This window comes from Bison bison, unplaced genomic scaffold (assembly GCF_000754665.1).
Source record: "Bison bison bison isolate TAMUID 2011002044 unplaced genomic scaffold, Bison_UMD1.0 scf7180017864134, whole genome shotgun sequence".
NCBI lineage: Eukaryota > Metazoa > Chordata > Mammalia > Artiodactyla > Bovidae > Bison > Bison bison.
The window spans coordinates 1256322-1275167 of NW_011494706.1; the positions used below are offsets into that span (position 1 = coordinate 1256322).

Below are 18846 nucleotides of genomic sequence, written 5' to 3' on the forward strand. Positions count from 1 at the left end.
CAACCCACTCCAGTGTTCTTGCCTGGAGAATCCCAGGGACGGTGGAGCCTGGTGGGCCGACGTCTATGGGGTTGCATAGAGTCGGACGCGAGTGAAGTGACTTAGCAGCAGCAGCAGTCACTAAGTCGTGTCTGACTCTCTGCGACCACATGGACTACAGGACACCAGGATCCTCTGTCCTCCACTATCACCTGGACTTTGCTCAAATTCATGTCCATTGAGTTGGTGACGCTATCTAGTGTATAAATAAATTAGTCCATGCACCCTGGTTTGAGAAGCCACAAAGCTGAGAAGAGAGGCAATGAAGGCCTGAACCATAATTCAGTGAAGTGACAAGGGACAGCAGGCCAAGAGTTGAGGATATATTATAATGGATTCCACAGGACTCAGTGAGTGATGATGCCAGGAGTCAAACAAGGTAAGAACCCAGGATGAGATCAACAGATGAGGAGGCAATATTTTCACTTCAATACAAATTTAAGTATTTAACAGGCCCTTGTGTGAAGATGTCCACAAGATATTTGGAAAAGTAGGACCAGACAGAGATTTGAGTTGCAACCTGCCTAATATTTAGAGTTTAAGAAGATCTACCAATGCCTTATCTGCAATTTCAAAATTTCTTAACAGTTCGAAACCCACTTTTCCCAAATTGGGGGCTAAATGCATTTGGCAACAAAACCTGGTAAGAACTGTAGTGAGGCTACTTCGTGGTCTTTATCTGACTTCCTGGAAATATTCCTAAGCTTCACTGCACAAGTATTATCATGTTTGATTAGACAGTACTGCCGCTCTGGGAAGGATGTTTCATAACATATAGTAAATATACCCTCTCTGACTTTTCTAAAATAAAAAAGCTCTGAATCCTGAAGCACATCTGGCCCCAGCACTTTCAAGTACGGGACTGTGTTCCTAAATCAGGGACAGCATCCTGAGGAAGAAAACCACAGAATCCGTGACAAAACCCGGGGGAACGTGCATTTATGGAACAGCAGTGTGAATCAGGAGAAGGACCCCAATAGTGCCTGACACCTAGTAAGCGCTTGCTAAGTATTTATCCACTGAAGGAATATCATGAACTGCTAGGGAAGAGTTTCAAAGAGAAGTCAATGATGCTGAAAACTCAAAGAACTGAAGATGAGGACTGAGAATAAAAGACTGATATTACTAACATATATCACACATTTCTAAAAAGGACGAGGCTACAAAAATAAAAAGGGAAAACATATCAATAAAAGGAGGTAACAACTATAAGAACACTCAACAGGAAATAAAATTAGACTTTAAACTTAGGTCCAAGTGTTCCTGAGAAGCCAGGAAGAGTAGGAAATAGGCCACAGAATTTTGATAACTTAAATTCATCATGACAACCAAACTTTTCTCTAAAAGGAATATCACCCAGAATCTACCATGAGGAATAATGAGCTATAAAAAGGTTGTCGTCAGTCATAATCTTACAGATGCTTTTCAGATGATTTTTTTATTTTCACCTGACAAAGACAAAATTAAAACAACTCTGAAAACATCTCTTCACTGGGTGAGTTAAGCACTTTGAGTGATAAACTAGTATTACTGACTTTAAAGAATTTTGAGTTGTCTTTTAAGGTATTAACTTAATATTCATTTAAGTCACTCAACAATTATTTTAATCTTGGGCTAATTCCTAGAGATACAAAGTCCTTGCCTTCTGAAATTTCAATCCATGGCAGTTTAGCATAATTTCCAAAGATGTCTCAACTCAGAACTATTTAATATTTAACTGGCCTAAGGTTTTAAAGAAATCTACTATGATTAAGAACAATCAAATTCTGTATTTTCTATTTAGTGAAACTCCAATTTGGTTTCCTCTCTTAATTAATTCACATGGAATTTGATTCTGATCAATTCCATGAAAGAAAGAAAATTAAGAATCCTAGTACCACAGGTTCTCACTCATAAAAAGATGCTAAATCTAGAGTATTTAATAAAGCATATGTTTTGAGTTACTTTCTAATTGTGATGTTGGTTTAAGTTAATCCTCTTATGTTATTTATGACCTCAGTTGACCTACAGTATAGGGTTTTGAGTTGGCTAATTAAGACCAGAGGTGTAGGCTATGAACAATTTATGGTGTAATACATTCATCTTGGGGGAAAGGATTAAATTTGTTATTAGCATGCCATTGTTTCTTCTTTACTTATTATCAAGTGTCAGAAGCAGGTCTTATGTTCTAGTATTTCCTCATGGTTAAGATTTGGACTGAAGAACCCGCCTGCCAATGCAGGAGACATAAGAGACATGGGTTCGATCCCTGAGCCTGGAAGATCTCCTGGAGGAGGGCATCGCAACCCACTCCAGTGTTCTTGCCTGGAGATTCCTATGGATAGAGGAGCCTGGTGGGTTATAGCCCACGGGGTCGGGTTGCAAAAAGTCAGACATGACTGAAGCAATAGCACACACGTACGCAGTGCTTTCACATATGAAAAATGATTCTTTAAACCAGATTGCTTCTGTAGGTGGGTGAGTAAAGAACAACAATCCCTGTGGACTCTATATAATACAGTATTTAAGATGCAAAATTGAGAAGGCTTTGAGCCAGTTCTCAAACTCTTGAGCGCTGTGCTGTGCTTAGTCGCTCAGTCGTATCCAACTCCCTGTGATCCCATGGACTGCAGCCCACCAGGCTCCTCTGTCTATGGGGAGTCTCCAGGCAAGAATACTGGAGTGGGTTGCCATGCTCTCCTCCAGGAAATCTTCCCAATCCAGGGATTGAACCCAGGTCTCACATACTGTGGGCAGATTCTTTACTGTCTGAGCCACCAGGGAAGCCCAAGTATCATAAGCTAGAAGGAAAATAAGTAAGCAGTGGAAAAAGTTTTGGGCAATGCCACTGATGACACTGTGACTTAAGTAGCCCCCTTTTAAAAAGACTATTCACTTTTCACACAACGTTAAAATATTCCCCAGGAAAATAAGGCAATTATCTTGGCTGGTAAGAAGACTCTCTCACCCGAAAATGTTATATTGAGGCAATAAAATTTATAATTATAAATTTTATAATTATAGGTTTTAAAAAATAGTTTCAATGAAAGATCTTGGTATCTTGTCACCCTGAATCTTGAGGGATAATCAGTAAGGAGAAATTCTTCTACTGAATAAACGCTAGTTAAAAAGCTAGTTAATTTAACATTATTTTTACCTTAGATATTCATTTTGGAAATTAATATTATTTAGATCTTAACATTTATTTTCATTAATTCACTTAATGTACAATGATTATTTAAAGCCAAACTGCATTAAATGAATTTAGCATAACTCTATAGAAAATCAAAAATACTATCACATTTCACTTAAATATTTTAATATTTTTCTTTAGCTTTTGAGGAAGCTTAAGTGTTATGAAAACATTAGACCTGATGAGAAAATACATTTCTTTAAAGAGATTCATCTTTTAAGTGATCAGGGTCCTAGTGAGCCAATTGTTCTTTTAATTTGGCTCAGAGATGGTAAGCCTTAGTCAGTCATGTATTTCACCATTTATGAAAGGCAGACAGTGGTCTAGGAGCTGCCTCATCTTGAAATCTCCTCAGAAATTATTAAATGTTTTCCATATGAACATATTATGGATCAAGGGAGGACCTAGGAATTAGAATCACGGCCTCCAAACCAGGGGAACTTGTTGACTTCTCTTTCTTTTAGAACTCAGTGACCTAGTGGAACTGACCCACTGGGCAATTTCCTTCACTCTCAGTGGTATAATTAAGCCATGAAAACGACTCAAGATGAGATATGATCTGTATATATTTTTACCCCACTTGTTTCCAAAAAAAGAATTTAAGACAACTGCAATGCCTTCTATTCTTTCCCTGTTTTCTCATCATGAACTCATACAATGTGACTTACCTAAATGTAAATTTCAGTGGCGGTAGAACGGGACAGTCAATTGATTACCATCATTTGTCACAGGAATATTAACCTGCTAAAAATGGCATTAATATCCTACTTTATCCTTTGTAGAGAAAACATTAAAATATCATTTCAAGATGAATAAAATACGCTCTGTGTTGCTTTCTTCCTTCTATTTTATAACATAAACCTATTTGAGGTACAAATGTAAGAACATAGTTTAAGCGAAAAAAAAAAAACAGGGAAAATACAATTGCCGGTACATTTGAACTCAAAAACTATACCTAAGATAGCTTAAACAAAAATAATGTTTCCCTGTTTGATTCTTTCAGCGCAAAGAAACATTTGTAAACTTCATCTGCAATAATTGGTAAAAGAACCAGTTACATTTACCTCTATGATTCCTTAATCGAAGGGCTAGAAAGGATTATAAAGCATGGCATGCTTCTAGGTGTGGACTCCTTACAAAGTCTGGAATCCATGACATTTGGCTTCTATAATTTTAAAAACAGAATCTAGAGATAAGTAGTCTGATAAACTGTCTCACTGGAAACGTTAGGAAACTGCAGAGACTTGGGAAAATAAACTCATGCATAGACAACCATTTGCAACAACAGAACACTGCCGAATTTATTTAAAGTACATTTCAGAAATGAATAATTTGGATTCATGCATTTGAACTTTAAAATTTTTTATGAGTTAAAATCATTGAATCAATGACATTTAGAAGCAGTCATGCTGCCTTCTGTGTTCTCTTCAGATTCTAAATTCAGCTACATGTGTCTTGTGATCAGAAGATCTGGTTACAAACAGCAATAATTGTTGCAAAGCAAATTACATGGTGGCACAGGAAAACATTCCCCTTTCCAGTAAAGGAGAAAGTGGCTACCTCACTCACAACCTGCAGGCTATATATAATGCAGATTACAGACTTCAAAACTGACGTATGCTAAAACAGAAAAACTATGTCATGAAAAAGACAAAGACTGCTTTGTTTAGGGAAAAACTTCTAGAGCACTGATGAGAAATACTTAAGTGTTTATGAGCTATGGAAACTTGTTCCTAGGAAACAAATTTATTCATTTCCATTCATAAGCATGGAGGCATGCAAATAAGAGTTTTATTGAATATATTAAACATATTAAAATACACATTGTAAAATAATATTTTATAACAAACACTGTATAACATTTATACAATATTATTTATTTACAATGTATTACATTTGTATATTGTACATATAACTGTAATAATATGCTACAATTATATATACTATATATAATACTACAACCTGGAAATAGGTAATTTCTACTTAGCTGGACTCAGTACACAGACAAAAATGACTCAGGAAATATTTAAAATCATGAATTGTTAGTCTTAACTCACACATTTGAATAAAAATTGGTCAGAGCATACCAAATTTTGGAGCTAAAAATGGCAAACCAGTGAATAACCAGTTGGTAGTTGATGCCTCCAAAACAAAGCAGAAAAAGTTTCTGAGAAAAAGAGGGTAATTGATAAGCAACTTGTGTCAGGGTAAAGAAGGGTGTGGTCACGCACCCATCTCCAGCTGGAGCACACCTGAGCCTAATCTGTTCATCTCCTGGTAACTGAGAGTCACTTGTCAATGGTGAATTTTAACATATAAAGGAAGTTTTGCTATTGGTCCACTTGCATAATTCATGTTCCCATGTTTTTTCATATCACAAAACTGTTTCCTCTTACTGTAACCATATTCTGCCCACTTTCCAAAATACAAGTCTCATTTATATCAATCTCTTGTTAGGTAAAACTGTCCTCTACTTAGCAGTACTCAAAGCTGCCTTTTCCAGCTTCTTAAAATACACACAGACCAGAAAAAAGATGAAAACGCACAACACCATCGCCCACAGCCGAACTACTAGAATCTTAATCAGTGTAGGCTGAAAGCAGACGGACTGAGAAAAACCAGGGATGGCTACATTTCATTGTACAACCCGTTTCAGCTGTAAAGAAAATGACGTGCACTTTGGGTGACCAATATAATTTCAAGAAGTTGTCTTAATCCAGAAGTAGATTAAACAGTTGGTCTCATGAAAATCAGAAGAGAGCAGAGACAGGAAACAGTGGGAAAATATAGGGGAATGAAGAGAGTCATATGCTGGAAGACAAAAGCAGCTGAGGGGGAAGTTTAAATTCAGTAATACTGAGAACTCTCAGGCAGTTATTCCAGGAGTGGATGGAGATGCCAAACTAGAAGTTCTGAGTTTCAGCTGTTTGCTTTGGGTATATCGCTTTACCAAAACTATAAGCTGTCACTTTTTTTCTAGGCCTCTACAGACCCTCATGCTCTGCCATCTGTTTTAGAAATGAAGACGTCATCAAGACACCTGAATTACAATGCTCTTATCTCCTCATTCTCACATCTGCTTGCTCAAAAATTAGAAAAGTTTCACTTCACTGTATCTGAGTATCATTTGTCAATCTCGATCCTCCAACTTTTTTCTTTTCTGGACTAATTCTGGCCTTTCAAACATGTCTTTACCCTTTCACTTTTTCTCTAAACACAATACTTTGCCAAGTTTACTGTTCATCATTGCATGCAAGTTGCATAATTTCATAAATGTATTTCATACAACATGACAATGATTAATAAAGAGTGAAAAGTGTGGAAATCTTACTGCAATGTACTCAAAACAAGAACAACTTGACCTCTATGCCTTTTTCCGTCCTTCTTTGCTCAATCTAAGGTTTTACGACGGTGGCTGATCAGCAAAAACAGAACAACCTTATCAGGTGTGACAGAGTGACTCTGAAGGGATAATTTTTTTAATTTTTAATGCCATAAGTTAATTCTTTATTTAAATGCTAATCTATTAGTCTAGTATAACCCTCTCAAGGCACAGTCCATTTCAGTAATGACGCTGATGGCTGCAATATGATCAAGGGAAGCCTCTACCACTTGGTACAAAGGAGTGGAAATGATAGACAGCTCATTAACCATTTACCCTGGAGATGAACACATTCATTTCCTGACAGGGGGCTGTAGGTGAATGCTGCCAAAATGAGAAATGTCAATTGTCAGGCCTCATACATAATAACAGTGTAGCTATTTTTAAGCTTTACTGAAAATTAGAGTTAGGCTCTTTTTCCCTACAGTTCCATAACATATGCTTGGCAAGTTTTGTTCTATGAGAATTCATTCTCACTCTGCTCAGACATCTCTGTTTGAGAAAATATATACTCCTCAAACTTTAATGTAAGATACTGGAAAGGTTATTTAGAAATCTGTAGAATCCTGAATATTGGGAGTGAACTCTAAAAGAACTGAGAAATAAAAGAGGCAAAGCAGAAAAGGTATTAATAACTTCTTGGTTCATTTATCTGCACAGTATATGTTTTATCAGCAGTAAGGGTAAAACACATTTTAAGCTCCTCAGATCTCTAGAAGGAACAGATGTATTCTATAATTCATGCAACTATTTTCTGAAGACACAGGTAAACAGAATTCAATGAAATAGACTTAAAAACACTGTATGTTCACCAAATTAGGTGAACAATGTTACCAAAAGAAATGACCTTCAGAACCTGCCCCAGCTTATCTATAGTTTATGCGTTATGCTTCCAGTGGAAAATAATGTTCCCAGACTTAAGAAATTCTCTTCTGGAAGCCAGCAGCATCTTAAAATTCACTGGGAGAATTATATACACTTTTTCAAAAAGAATTCCATGTATTTCAGAAATTTATCTATCTTTTAAAAACGGTGCGTTTGTCCTAAGAGTCACAACTGACCTTGCATTCCATTTTTGAAGAAGGTAAGATCAGAATATTTAAGATGAGAAAACATACTAACTTCCCCACACTTATCAAGTTGCTGAATATTTTGCTCCACAAATTAAACATCTTCATCGTACTTGGGGGACATTTATGTGCCATAAAGCTACACGCTCATATTGTACAAATATTAAGTATATGTGCTTAATGAATAATACAAATTCCAAAATTGATGAGGAAAGTACTTTTCCTTTGATATAACTAACATGTGTAGCACAGGAACTCTGCAACAAATTTTTACTATAAAATAATCAGCTATCAAATTACTTAATACTAAGAAGGATACTTAGTTTTACCTACCACGTTTGGTAGTGGCAACTTCTTAAACTGTCATCAACCAAGTATCTGGCTGCAATGTAATAAAATGTGAACAAACATGAATTTTGACATTTGCCATCTCAAGCTCCAGACTTTCTTGCAAACACATCCCCACATACTCCCACTTACCCTCTCTCCCATGTATGTATATGTGTGTATGTGTGTGTGTGTGTGTGTGTATATATATATATATATAAAAGTGGAGCTAATATTACTCATGCAAAAAGACGTAAGACTAACAATTTGCATGCTTTTCTGTGAAAATGCCTCTTTCAAATTTATGATACATTACTCCCTTCAAATGCTCTTTAGACTACTCTTGTCTTTATGACTTTATATTTTAAAAGCCTAACTAGATTCCTATATCAATTTCCAGTCATGAAATTAAGTTATGGCAACATGCTTTTCACAAATTGAATGATGAAAGAACTGTATTCACTGAATTACTATTATTACTGCTATTTGACATTACATAAATTATCCTTTAATCCTAAAATTACCTTCTTAGTAAAACATTTAAAAATACTATACTATTAATAGATCAGCAAGAAAATTGCATTTTTGAAAAATGTAATGGACCTCTACTTCCTCAAATTATTTCTAATTAGAAAATAAGTTTGAAAGTCCAAAATTAGAAAATTAAATAAACTGACATGTATTTTGGCCTACCGAGAGAGACAAGATGCTATTATGATACTCTTTCTAGCAATTACAAATATTAATCTGAGTGAATTTGAGTCTGCTGAAAACAATGCTCATGTCTACCTCATCCATTAGACAGCTCCTCCAAGGCAACGGTGGTGCCATCAACCCTTTGAAATCATAACCTTTGAGTGTCCAGCACATGTAAGCATGCTAGTGCCTGGTTGTTTGCTGGAAGCATAGACATGCAGGAATGTCCAGAATTCAGCACTTAAATATCAGTATCTTCTTAAATTACTGGAAATGAGTAAAATGCACTCTAGCCTGGACTGGACAATAATCATCTGATTTCTAAATACAAAAGACAGATGTACAGCCACAGGCCCAGAGCCAAAATACAGGAGTCAGGAAATATCATGAGGAACATCTAGGAGAGAGAAGATTGAAATAAAGTCATTAATGATATAGCACTACCTTAGCAACAGTTAGAACTGGACATGGAACAACAGACGGGTTCCAAATAGGGAAAGGAGTATGTCCAGGCTGTATACTATCACCCTGCTTATTTATATGCAGAGTACATCATGAGAAACGCTGGGCTGGATGAAGCACAAGCTGGAATCAAGATTGCCAGGAGAAATATCAATAACCTCAGATATGCAGATGACACCACCCATATGGCAGAAAGTGAAGAACTAAAGAGCCTCCTGATGAAAGTGAAAGAGGAGAGTGAAAAAGTTGGCTTAAAGCTCAACATTCAGAAAACGAAGATCATGGCATCTGGTCCCATCACTTCATGGCAAATAGATGGGGAAACAGCGGCAACAGTGGCTAACTTTTATTTTGGGGGGCTCCAAAATCACTGCAGATGGTGACTGCAGCCATGAAATTAAGACACTTACTCCTTGGAAGGAAAGTTATGACCAACCTAGACAGCATATTAAAAAGCAGAGACATTACTTTGTCAACAAAGGTTTGTCTAGTCAAGGCAATGGTTTTTCCTGTGGTCATGTATGGATGTGAGAGTTGGACTATAAAAAAAGATGAACACAGAAGAATTGATGCTTTAGAACTGTGGTGTTGGAGAAGATTCTTGAGAGCCCCTTGGACAGCAAGGAGGTCCAACCAGTCCATCCTGAAGGAAATCAGTCCTGGGTGTTCATGGGAAGGACTGATGTTGAAGCTGAAACTCCAATACTTTGGCCACCTGATGCGAAGAGCTGACTCATTTGAAAAGACCCTGAGGCTGGGAAAGATTGAGGGCAGGAGAAGGGGACGACAGAGGATGAGATGGTTGGATGGCATCACTGACTCAATACTGACTCAATGGACGAGTTTGGGTGGACTGTGGGAGTTGGTGACAGACAGGGAGGCCTGGCGTGCTGCATTGCATAGGGTCGCAAAGAGTCAGACCTGAGCGACTGAACCAAACTACCTCAGGAAAGTCAGAATTACCTTATGGACCCATTTTCCACTGTGTTAAATGGAGAACTAAATGCACTTTTTCCAAATATGATGAAAGAGACGATTAAGAGAAAGAAGTGCATCTGTTTATTATTCCTATATATTACTGTAGAATATGAAATCTAGAAAAATGTTTTCTAAACAATTAAATGTTTTGACTTTTTCATAATACCTTATAGCAAGTGTCTTCACCTCAGATAATAATTTGTTTATTATGGTAAAAACAAGACACCAGGTCATGGGTAATTTTTATAAAAGCCAGTAAGGTGTGTGTGATGGGGTTCCCCAGGTGGCACTAGTGGTAAAGAACTGGCCTGCCAAGGCAGGAGATGCAAGAGATGTAGGCTTGATCCCTGGCTCCATCTTCCCAAAGATGCCCTGGTGCAGGAAAGGGTAACCCACTCCAGTATTCTTGCTTGGAAAATTCTATGGACAGAGGAGCCTGGCGGGCTGCATTCATGAGATGGCAAAGAGTCAGACATGACTGAGCGACTGATTACACAAAAGGTGTTGTGATATACATATTTATTTATTTATTCATCCTTATTGCAGAAAAACTCGAAGATGCAGGTAAGAAAAACGCCACTTAAAATCCTACTCTTGAAAGATGACCAGTGTTAGAATTTTGTAAATACTCTCCTATAGTGTTCCATGCAAATATATTCCATACAGACTATCCTGTAACTTGCCTTTCCCTCCACTTATAAATATATTATGTCACTTTGTCAATAAAAACACCCATACTATTTGAATAGTTTGTGAGTATCCCTCACAAACAATAGCTTATATGTATGTGACAATTTCTTTACTCTTATTATTGAACATATAGATTTCCAATTTATTATAAACAATGTGATTATTCATAAAAACATATACTTTTGTGCACTTATCCAATTAATCTCCCAGAAAATACTCCCAAATCCATCTGTCAAAAGGTATGAAGCTTTTTAAGACTTTTGATATATATTACTGATTGTCCTCAGGAAAACTTGTACTAATAATATACTCTTACAAGTTATCTGAGAATGTCCCTTTCCCGTATGAAAACACATGGAAACGCACATTATTCTAATCCATACTGGCAAGTGAACAGTATCCTTTTGTCATTTTAATTATCATTACTTTATTACCATCTTAATATTTATTGGCCATTTTGACTGTACAAATCCTTGATTAAATATTAACCACTTGTGTCTTTTCCTTATGGACTTGAAAACATTGTGAATTAAGGGTCTTATTCGTATGCATGTTGCAGCTTGCCAGTTCGCTTGCCTTCTCAGTTTCTGGTATTTCTGCTCACCAAACCTTAAGGACTTGGAAAAGAAGCTGTGCCTTCACCCACTCTCCTCTTCTGCACTGCTGCGTGCAGAACCTGTGGGAACCACATAATACTTGGTTTATGCTAGTCTATAATGGGAAGGAGTTTAGGATTTCCTCACTATGTTGATATTGGCTATTTGAGACAGACAATAAAATTGGACAGGGAAAAATGGAGGAGAAATATTTCCTTTTCATGATTAAAAACAAAATGAAAGTACAGATCGGGAACCAATTTTTAGATTTTACCAACTGCTTTTTGTATCCAAAAGCCACTGACATGTTTGTTTGTTTTTCTCTTTGGGTGTATAAATACTAAATATAGTAAACCCTCCTTTGTCGTGGTGGATTATCTTCTGACACACAGCCCATAAAGTAGGACAGAGAAGTATAAAACATGAGAAGTGCAGACTGGGAAGTCAGACTACTAGTGTCTAAGTCTTGGCTCTGCTATAATTAGCTGTGTAACCCAGGACACGTGACCCAGCGTCCCTACCCCTTAACCACCTCATGTGTAGAATGGGGACAGTAACAGTGAATCTGCCTCACAGGGCTACCGTGAGGCCTAAAACACGACATGTACATGGTACCCGGCATATAAAAAGCACCAATAGTAACTACTATTCTCAGTAATATACTGTGGGATTAGATATTCACTTGGTGGTTGTTAGCTTTGTCACTGAGTTCTGTCCAACTCTTTAGTGACTCCATGGACGGCAGGCCGCCAGGCTTCTCTGTCCAGGAGATTTCCCAGGCAAGAATACTGGAGTGGGTTGCCATTTCTTTCTCCAGGGGATCTTCCCAACCCAGGGATCAAACCCACATCTCCTGCATTAGTAAGCAGGTTCTTTATGACTGAGCTACCAGGGAAGCAGATATTCACTTTATTTACGAATTTATCGTAAATATTCCTAAGTGAAATCAGTTGTTTTAGCAATTTATATTCATTTGATACCTGGATTATGCTAGCTTTTAAAAATATTTGGGAAACTTTCCTTATGTCTATATACTCTAGAAAAAAATCAGTATTTTATAAAGATTAATATTTTCATAAAATGCTTTTTTATAATCAGCAAAGTAACCTACACAATTGTGGGGGAAGAGGGCAAAATATGCAGATGATGTAATGGAAAAGGAGTGGCTAGGAGAGTTAGCCCCACCTCTGCCACGGCCCTGTGGTCACAGGCCCTCATACAGGGATGTTGAACCAACATCCAACAAGCCTTCCCCTTCTCTCGGATGCCTCTATCTCAACAGATGTTAGACATGTACAACTGCTCAGTGCCCACATGTTTTAATTATAGCTATCCCAAGGGAAAACAGACTTCACAGTGTACTTCCTTATTACCACCACTACCCCAAAATGTTAACTTAAATGAACATCAAGTATAAAAGAATGGCAGTAAAGAAAGGATTATACTGAGAAAATCCTGGATATTTTCTCCTATGAAGGCCAGGATTTAAGAGTTGAACATAGATATGAAAACAACCTCAAGTTTTCAAGAGTTAGCAGTTAGCTGTGTAGATTGACCCAAATCTTAATTTTCATCCCTGGGTTCCCTCTTCTATCACACTAAAATCCTAGGTGGTTATTCAGAGGACTTCTTCATATAGGGAAGAAGTAATATTCAAAATACAAGATAAACAAAAGTAGTGAAGTTCTATCTCAAAAGAAAGATTTGTATCGATTCAGAATTGGAAAAACAAGCCCTTGGGAAATTTTCACTACTGAGAGGAATGTAGATTCTTTGTTTAAAGTATACCACATTTAATTAAAATGTACTGACACATGCTGCTGCTGCTGCTGCTGCTGCTGCTAAGTCGCTTCAGTCGTGTCTGACTCTGTGCAACCCCATAGATAGCAGCCCACCAGGCTCCCCCGTCCCTGGGATTCTCCAGGCAAGAACACTGGAGTGGGTTGCCATTTCCTTCTCCAATGCACGAAAGTGAAAAGTGAAATCGCTCAGTCGCTCAGTCGTGTCCAACTCTTCACAACCCCATGGACTGCAGCCTACCAGGCTCCTCCGCCCATAGGATTCTCCAAGCAAGAGTACTGGAGTGGGTTGCCACTGTAACCAATAAAGATTAGGTAACAATGACTGTTAAGCACTACTTTTACAGAGCATTCTGTGACAAAGATATAACACTCCATGTTTATTTCATAACCTAACACTCCCAATTACCCTATGAAGGAGGAATGTATTAGGAAATTGAAGCTCAAAAAGGTTAGGTCACTTAGCTAAGACACGGGCTAGGATTATAATTTAAATTTCAAAGCCCATACTTGGAATATCTGCAAATGAGTGACTGAAATTACACTCAGCCATGCAATTAAGCGCAGAACTACACTGTTTCTAACTCTAATACTTACTGTGTGTAGCACTGACAATGCAAAGATACTTTTAAAATATACCATTTTAAAGAATCATCATCATTCTGAAAAGCTGAAAAACAGAGTTGACAAAAAGTTACTTCTAATATTAAGCATCAAATTTGCCACCAAAATAACAGAAATTATCTTACTGTATTATTTGCAGAGTGGTCATACACAATTCCTAGATTAGATGTATTGACTTCAATTTTTTTAATAATAAAAACATCTTTATTAAACACCTCTATTTAACATGTTTACGTAAAATCTTGCATTTTCTAAACCCAAATATTAGTGAACTACTAATAAAAATGAAAAATTAACCTGTTTTCATGGTCCACATACAATGAGATGCAAAATAAGCATAATAAACATCTTACAGGAATATGTGAGATCACAGAAAATATTAGGAGATTGACACATAGGTTTAAACAATTATTTGTAAAAATGTCACCCTTTGGTTATAAACAAGCATATTATATAACAGACTTTATGTCTTATATTGTATTTCCAAAAATTACACATATTTTAGATATAACCCTATCCTTAACGTCAACTCAAAAAATTTACCTTACTTTAGCTAAGGAGAAATAAAAACGTATATGACAGTTTGACATTAAAGCCAATTTTTCATACTACAGAGTAAATCTGAAAGAAACACTTCAACTGAAGCAACTTTAAGGGTAAAGGTAATATTTTAATAAAGTGAAATCAGGAAGACTTGCTTAGATTAGAAAAAGTCCCCTTAGTAACAATCTTTGTTTAAAAAAACCAAATATATATATATATATATATACACACACACACACACACACACAACTATTTCCAGTTCTTTGATTTAAACAAAAGATCATCATCTTGATGAGATGTTTACTGTAGATATGCAATTTTTTCCTAGAAAAGGACCTTTTGTAAAAAGACCTCAAAACAAAAAATAAATTGAATCTGCCTTTGTTCAGGACTTAGAGGTCTTATCTCAAATTAATCTAATAGATCTTAGTTTTACCAGGTAAAATTGCTAACATAAAAGCTTCTAAAATTCTTAAAGATATTTCTTCTTCAAAATCTAAGTTTCAGGCTTACTTTTTATTTTTCTAAAAGTACAATTTCAACTATGAAATTCAGTCCTCTGCATATGTCAGATGATGCTATAAATCTTTGTATTTCTCTTTTAACTATCTAGCTGTGAAAAGGGAAAAAATAAAATTTTAAAATGAAGTCCCTGTTTTGGCCCAGATATACTTACTTTTAGAAATGTAAAAAGATGAAATTGTCTCCAAAGTGACTCTGTTTTCCTCAACTTCTCCATCTACCTTTGAAAAAACAGAATATTCTACAAGAGGGGCTCTCACAGTAGGGACATATAGATTATGCTGAATGGTTGGTCACATAAAACCTTGTACAAACTCTGCATTCTGCACAATGCTTCCAGATCATGAGCATAAGTTAATAAATTAACAGGGAAAGAAACCTTAGAAGATATATCAGGACACTGGGAAAGCAAAAGGTGGAAATGGAAAATTTTATACACTTTTCCTTAAAATGGTGCATATTTTTCTCCTCATATGAGAAAAAGTCATACGATACTTTCTCAGTTTTGACCTTTCTTAGGAAGACAGTAAATGTCAGTGCCAAAAGATTTATCTTAAAATGAAAGTGTATGAGAGAAAAGACTCCTTAAAAAATATGTATCAATCATACATTGAGAAATAATTCTCCAGTGTAGGGTGTGTGTGTGGGGGGTCTTTCTAATTCTAAAAGTAAAAACCCACAATATTATCTGAAAGGAAACTAAGCATGGTTGAGCTTAAACTACTGTCTGAACCACTAAATTATTCATATTATTCTATTTCAAAAGTGTGCAGATTTTACTGAAAGATATCCAATTTCAACATAACAGGTATGGGTTCAAGGTCTATTCTTAGTGATTCCAGAAACTGCTTGTAGAACATTCATAATTTCAACAAAACCCGAGGAAGTTCTTTCTAAAATGAACATCTTCAACCTACTGAACAGAATTCATGCTCACACCCTGATGTTCATTTCAGCAGCATTTGTCTCTGTGAAGTACATCAAAATCACTCAAACATCAAATTGCTGATTTGATAGAATGATTTATTTTCCCATTACAGGAAAGTCATGAGTGACTTGTTCTGAGGTATGTTTCTGAGCTACGAAGGACATCTATTAGGAAGCTCTGCACTTGAAGGTTCCTCTTTAGGTGACAGCATTTTATGGCTGGACAGTCTCTGCGGGAACCAGATTCCCTGTTGTGTCCAACTGCATACATTTACACGTGCATGCAGACACGGGACACTCGGCGTGATCCCTGAAACACAAGTCAAGTCACAGTTAAAAATCTAAACTACACATACGTACACACATTTATCTTATAGCCTATTCATATCTATAATGCAATTTTTCAAAATGGCATTTGGAAAGATACAGGAATTAAAACCTGAAGACCAAAAGCATTAAACTAGAAATAAGCACCAAGCTGAACATGGGGGAAAAGTTACTGAAAAATGAACAGCTTTACTTTCTAAATATATCCCATTTACAGTTATGACCATAACAGTCTGTGCTCAGAGTTTAGATTTAAGCCCATGTGACAAACTGGGTGCAAACGTTATAGCAACGAAGCGGACAGGGCCACCAATACCACTCAAAGTGAGAATGAAGGTCGCTCAGGTGTGTCCGACTCTTTGTGACCCCCACGGACTTTGGACCCCCATACAGTCCATGGAATTCTCCAGGCCAGAATACTGGACTGGGCAGCCTTTCCCTTCTTCAGGGGATAGTCCTAACCCAGGGATCTAAACCCAGGTCTCCCACATTGCAGTCGGATTCTTTACCAGCTGAGCCACAAGGGAAGCCCAAGAATACTGGAGTGGGCAGCCTATCCCTTCTCCAGGGGGTCTTCCCGACCCACGAATTGAACCTGGATCTCCTGCATTGCAGGCGGATTCTTTACCAACTGAGCTATAAGGGAAGCCCTCAAAGTAAGTGTTAAATATAATCTTGAGTCTCCTTTGTATGAAATGTTTATTTTCTACATAACAAGCTTATATAAAAGATAACTATTACAGGAGTTTGACAAGTATTCTATCATTTAACTCACATACATACTAGACATTATATATGATGGGATATTCAGTCAGTTGTAAAAAACTGTAAATATATCCTCTCCCCAAATAAAGTTAAATAATGCTTTTCATACATTTAACTCGTACATTTATTAAAGTTTCTTAAATTTAATTTTATAGTTTAAGATTATACAAACTAGTGATACAAATGTCTGCGCCATCTGTGTTAACTTAAGTGACAGTAAAAAACAAATCCATCCATCCTCTGGCTGTATGAACCTGAAGTGTTTAAAAGGCCCTCTGCTTTACCTCCTGTAACCCCAAGCCTACTAAAGAAGGAATGTACCGATTACCTGAACCAACTAAGCATGTGTCCAGCATGTCCACCGTGCCTGCAATTGTGACACCATGTAAACCAGTTGTTAAACTGAGCTAATTTTTTGTCCTTGCTCAAGTCTACTTTTTCATCTGATTTGGATCCTCCTATGGGTTAAAAACAATGATCTTCATTAACTATAGCATAATACTTGATTCAAAATTTCTTAAAAGGTAAATCTGAATTTATGTCAAAATACAAATCACACATCATATTGAAATAGCAGTTTTAATGTTAGAATGTAGTTTAGATTGAAAAATAATAACCAGAATTTCTTGTATTTTTAATAGTCAATAATAAGTGGAAAAACAGACATTATCAAACCTACTAAGAAGTAATCCGGGCCCTCGCGTCTAGTTTGTGGAGTGGCCTCCCGCTTTTTCTCATGCAGATGGGGTCTGTGGCCTAGCGCCCCCGTGCCCACCGTCCGTGATCTCACGCCGAGGCCCTGGAGGGGTCGCCGCTGAGGTTTCTACTAGCCCGCAAGCAAGAGCATGGCAGCCATCCCCTCCAGCGGCTCGCTCGTGGCCACCCACGACTACTACCGGCACCACCTGGGCTCCACTTCCAGTAACAGCTCCTGCGGAAGTGCTGAGTACCCTGGGGAAGTCATCCCCCACCACCCGGGTCTCCCCAAAGCAGACCCGGGACACTGGTGGGCTAGCTTCTTCTTCGGGAAGTCTACTCTCCCATTCATGGTCACAGTGCTAGAGTCCCCAGAGCACTCGGGAGTCTGCCCAGGCCTCCACTAGCATGATCACATGTGACCTGGCTTGGGAAGCTGTGGGGAAGCAGCAGCCCAGCGGCCAGCCTGGCAAAACCAACTGCAGGCCCCCGTCCTGAGTGACCACCACCAGCTGCCAGGCTTCCTTTCAAGGCGCTAGGCTCATCAGAGCCCTCTTCCTCCCCCTGCCCCGTACCCTCCCTTCCCCTCCTCTCCCCAAGACCAAGCAGGCTACAGTCAAGGGAAGCAGTTCACTTAATATCAAAACAGCAAAACACCAAAAAGGAAGCTGAGAGAATCCCACTCTCTGCTATCCGAGCCACACAAACGCTCCTTCCTCACACCCCATGACCCTGTGCCTTGCACCAAGTGGACAATAAACTCCAGGAGTGAGAAAAAAAAAAAAAAGAAGTAATCCGAATTAACAATTTTAGAGAAATAATCAGTAGTTTAAAAATCTTCTCATAAAGAAAACACCAAGTTTGGTTTACAGGTGAGTTCTACCAAACATTGAAGGAACAGGTAATTTTCATCTACACAAACTTCAGGGCTTCCCAACTGGCACTAGTGGTAAAGAACCCACCTGCCAGTGCAGGAGACATGAGAGACATGGGTTTGATCCCTGGGTTGGGAAGATCCCCTGGAAGACGAAATGGTAACCCACTTCAGGGCCTGGAGAATCCCATGGACAGAGGAAACCGGCAGGGTACAGTCCACAGGGCCGCACAGAGTCAGACACAACTGGAGTGACTTAGCACGCACACACACCTTTCCAAAGTATAGGAAAAGAGTGGAAATTCCCCAATGCCTTTCATAAGGCAGGTATAACTTTGCTAACAAAACCAGACAAAG

The 18846-nt window shown here is 37.7% G+C and overlaps 1 protein-coding gene and 1 pseudogene across 5 annotated transcripts in view; one reads left to right on the forward strand and one right to left on the reverse strand.

Annotated features, from left to right (window-relative positions):
- Positions 1–15902: 15902 nt before the first annotated feature.
- The window catches only part of MIOS (missing oocyte, meiosis regulator, homolog (Drosophila)), a 36939-nt gene continuing 33995 nt past the window's right edge, over positions 15903–18846 (reverse strand). For all 5 annotated transcript variants that reach the window (XM_010839726.1, XM_010839724.1, XM_010839728.1 and 2 more), the window contains exons 11-12: positions 17248–17377; positions 15903–16137 (exon numbers count right to left, since the gene is read on the reverse strand). In XM_010839726.1, the coding sequence (XP_010838028.1) occupies positions 16041–16137; positions 17248–17377 (227 nt within the window). In that variant the 3' untranslated portion in view covers positions 15903–16040. The remainder of the gene's footprint in view (positions 16138–17247; positions 17378–18846) is intronic.
- LOC104988416 lies at positions 17402–18402 on the forward strand (annotated as a pseudogene).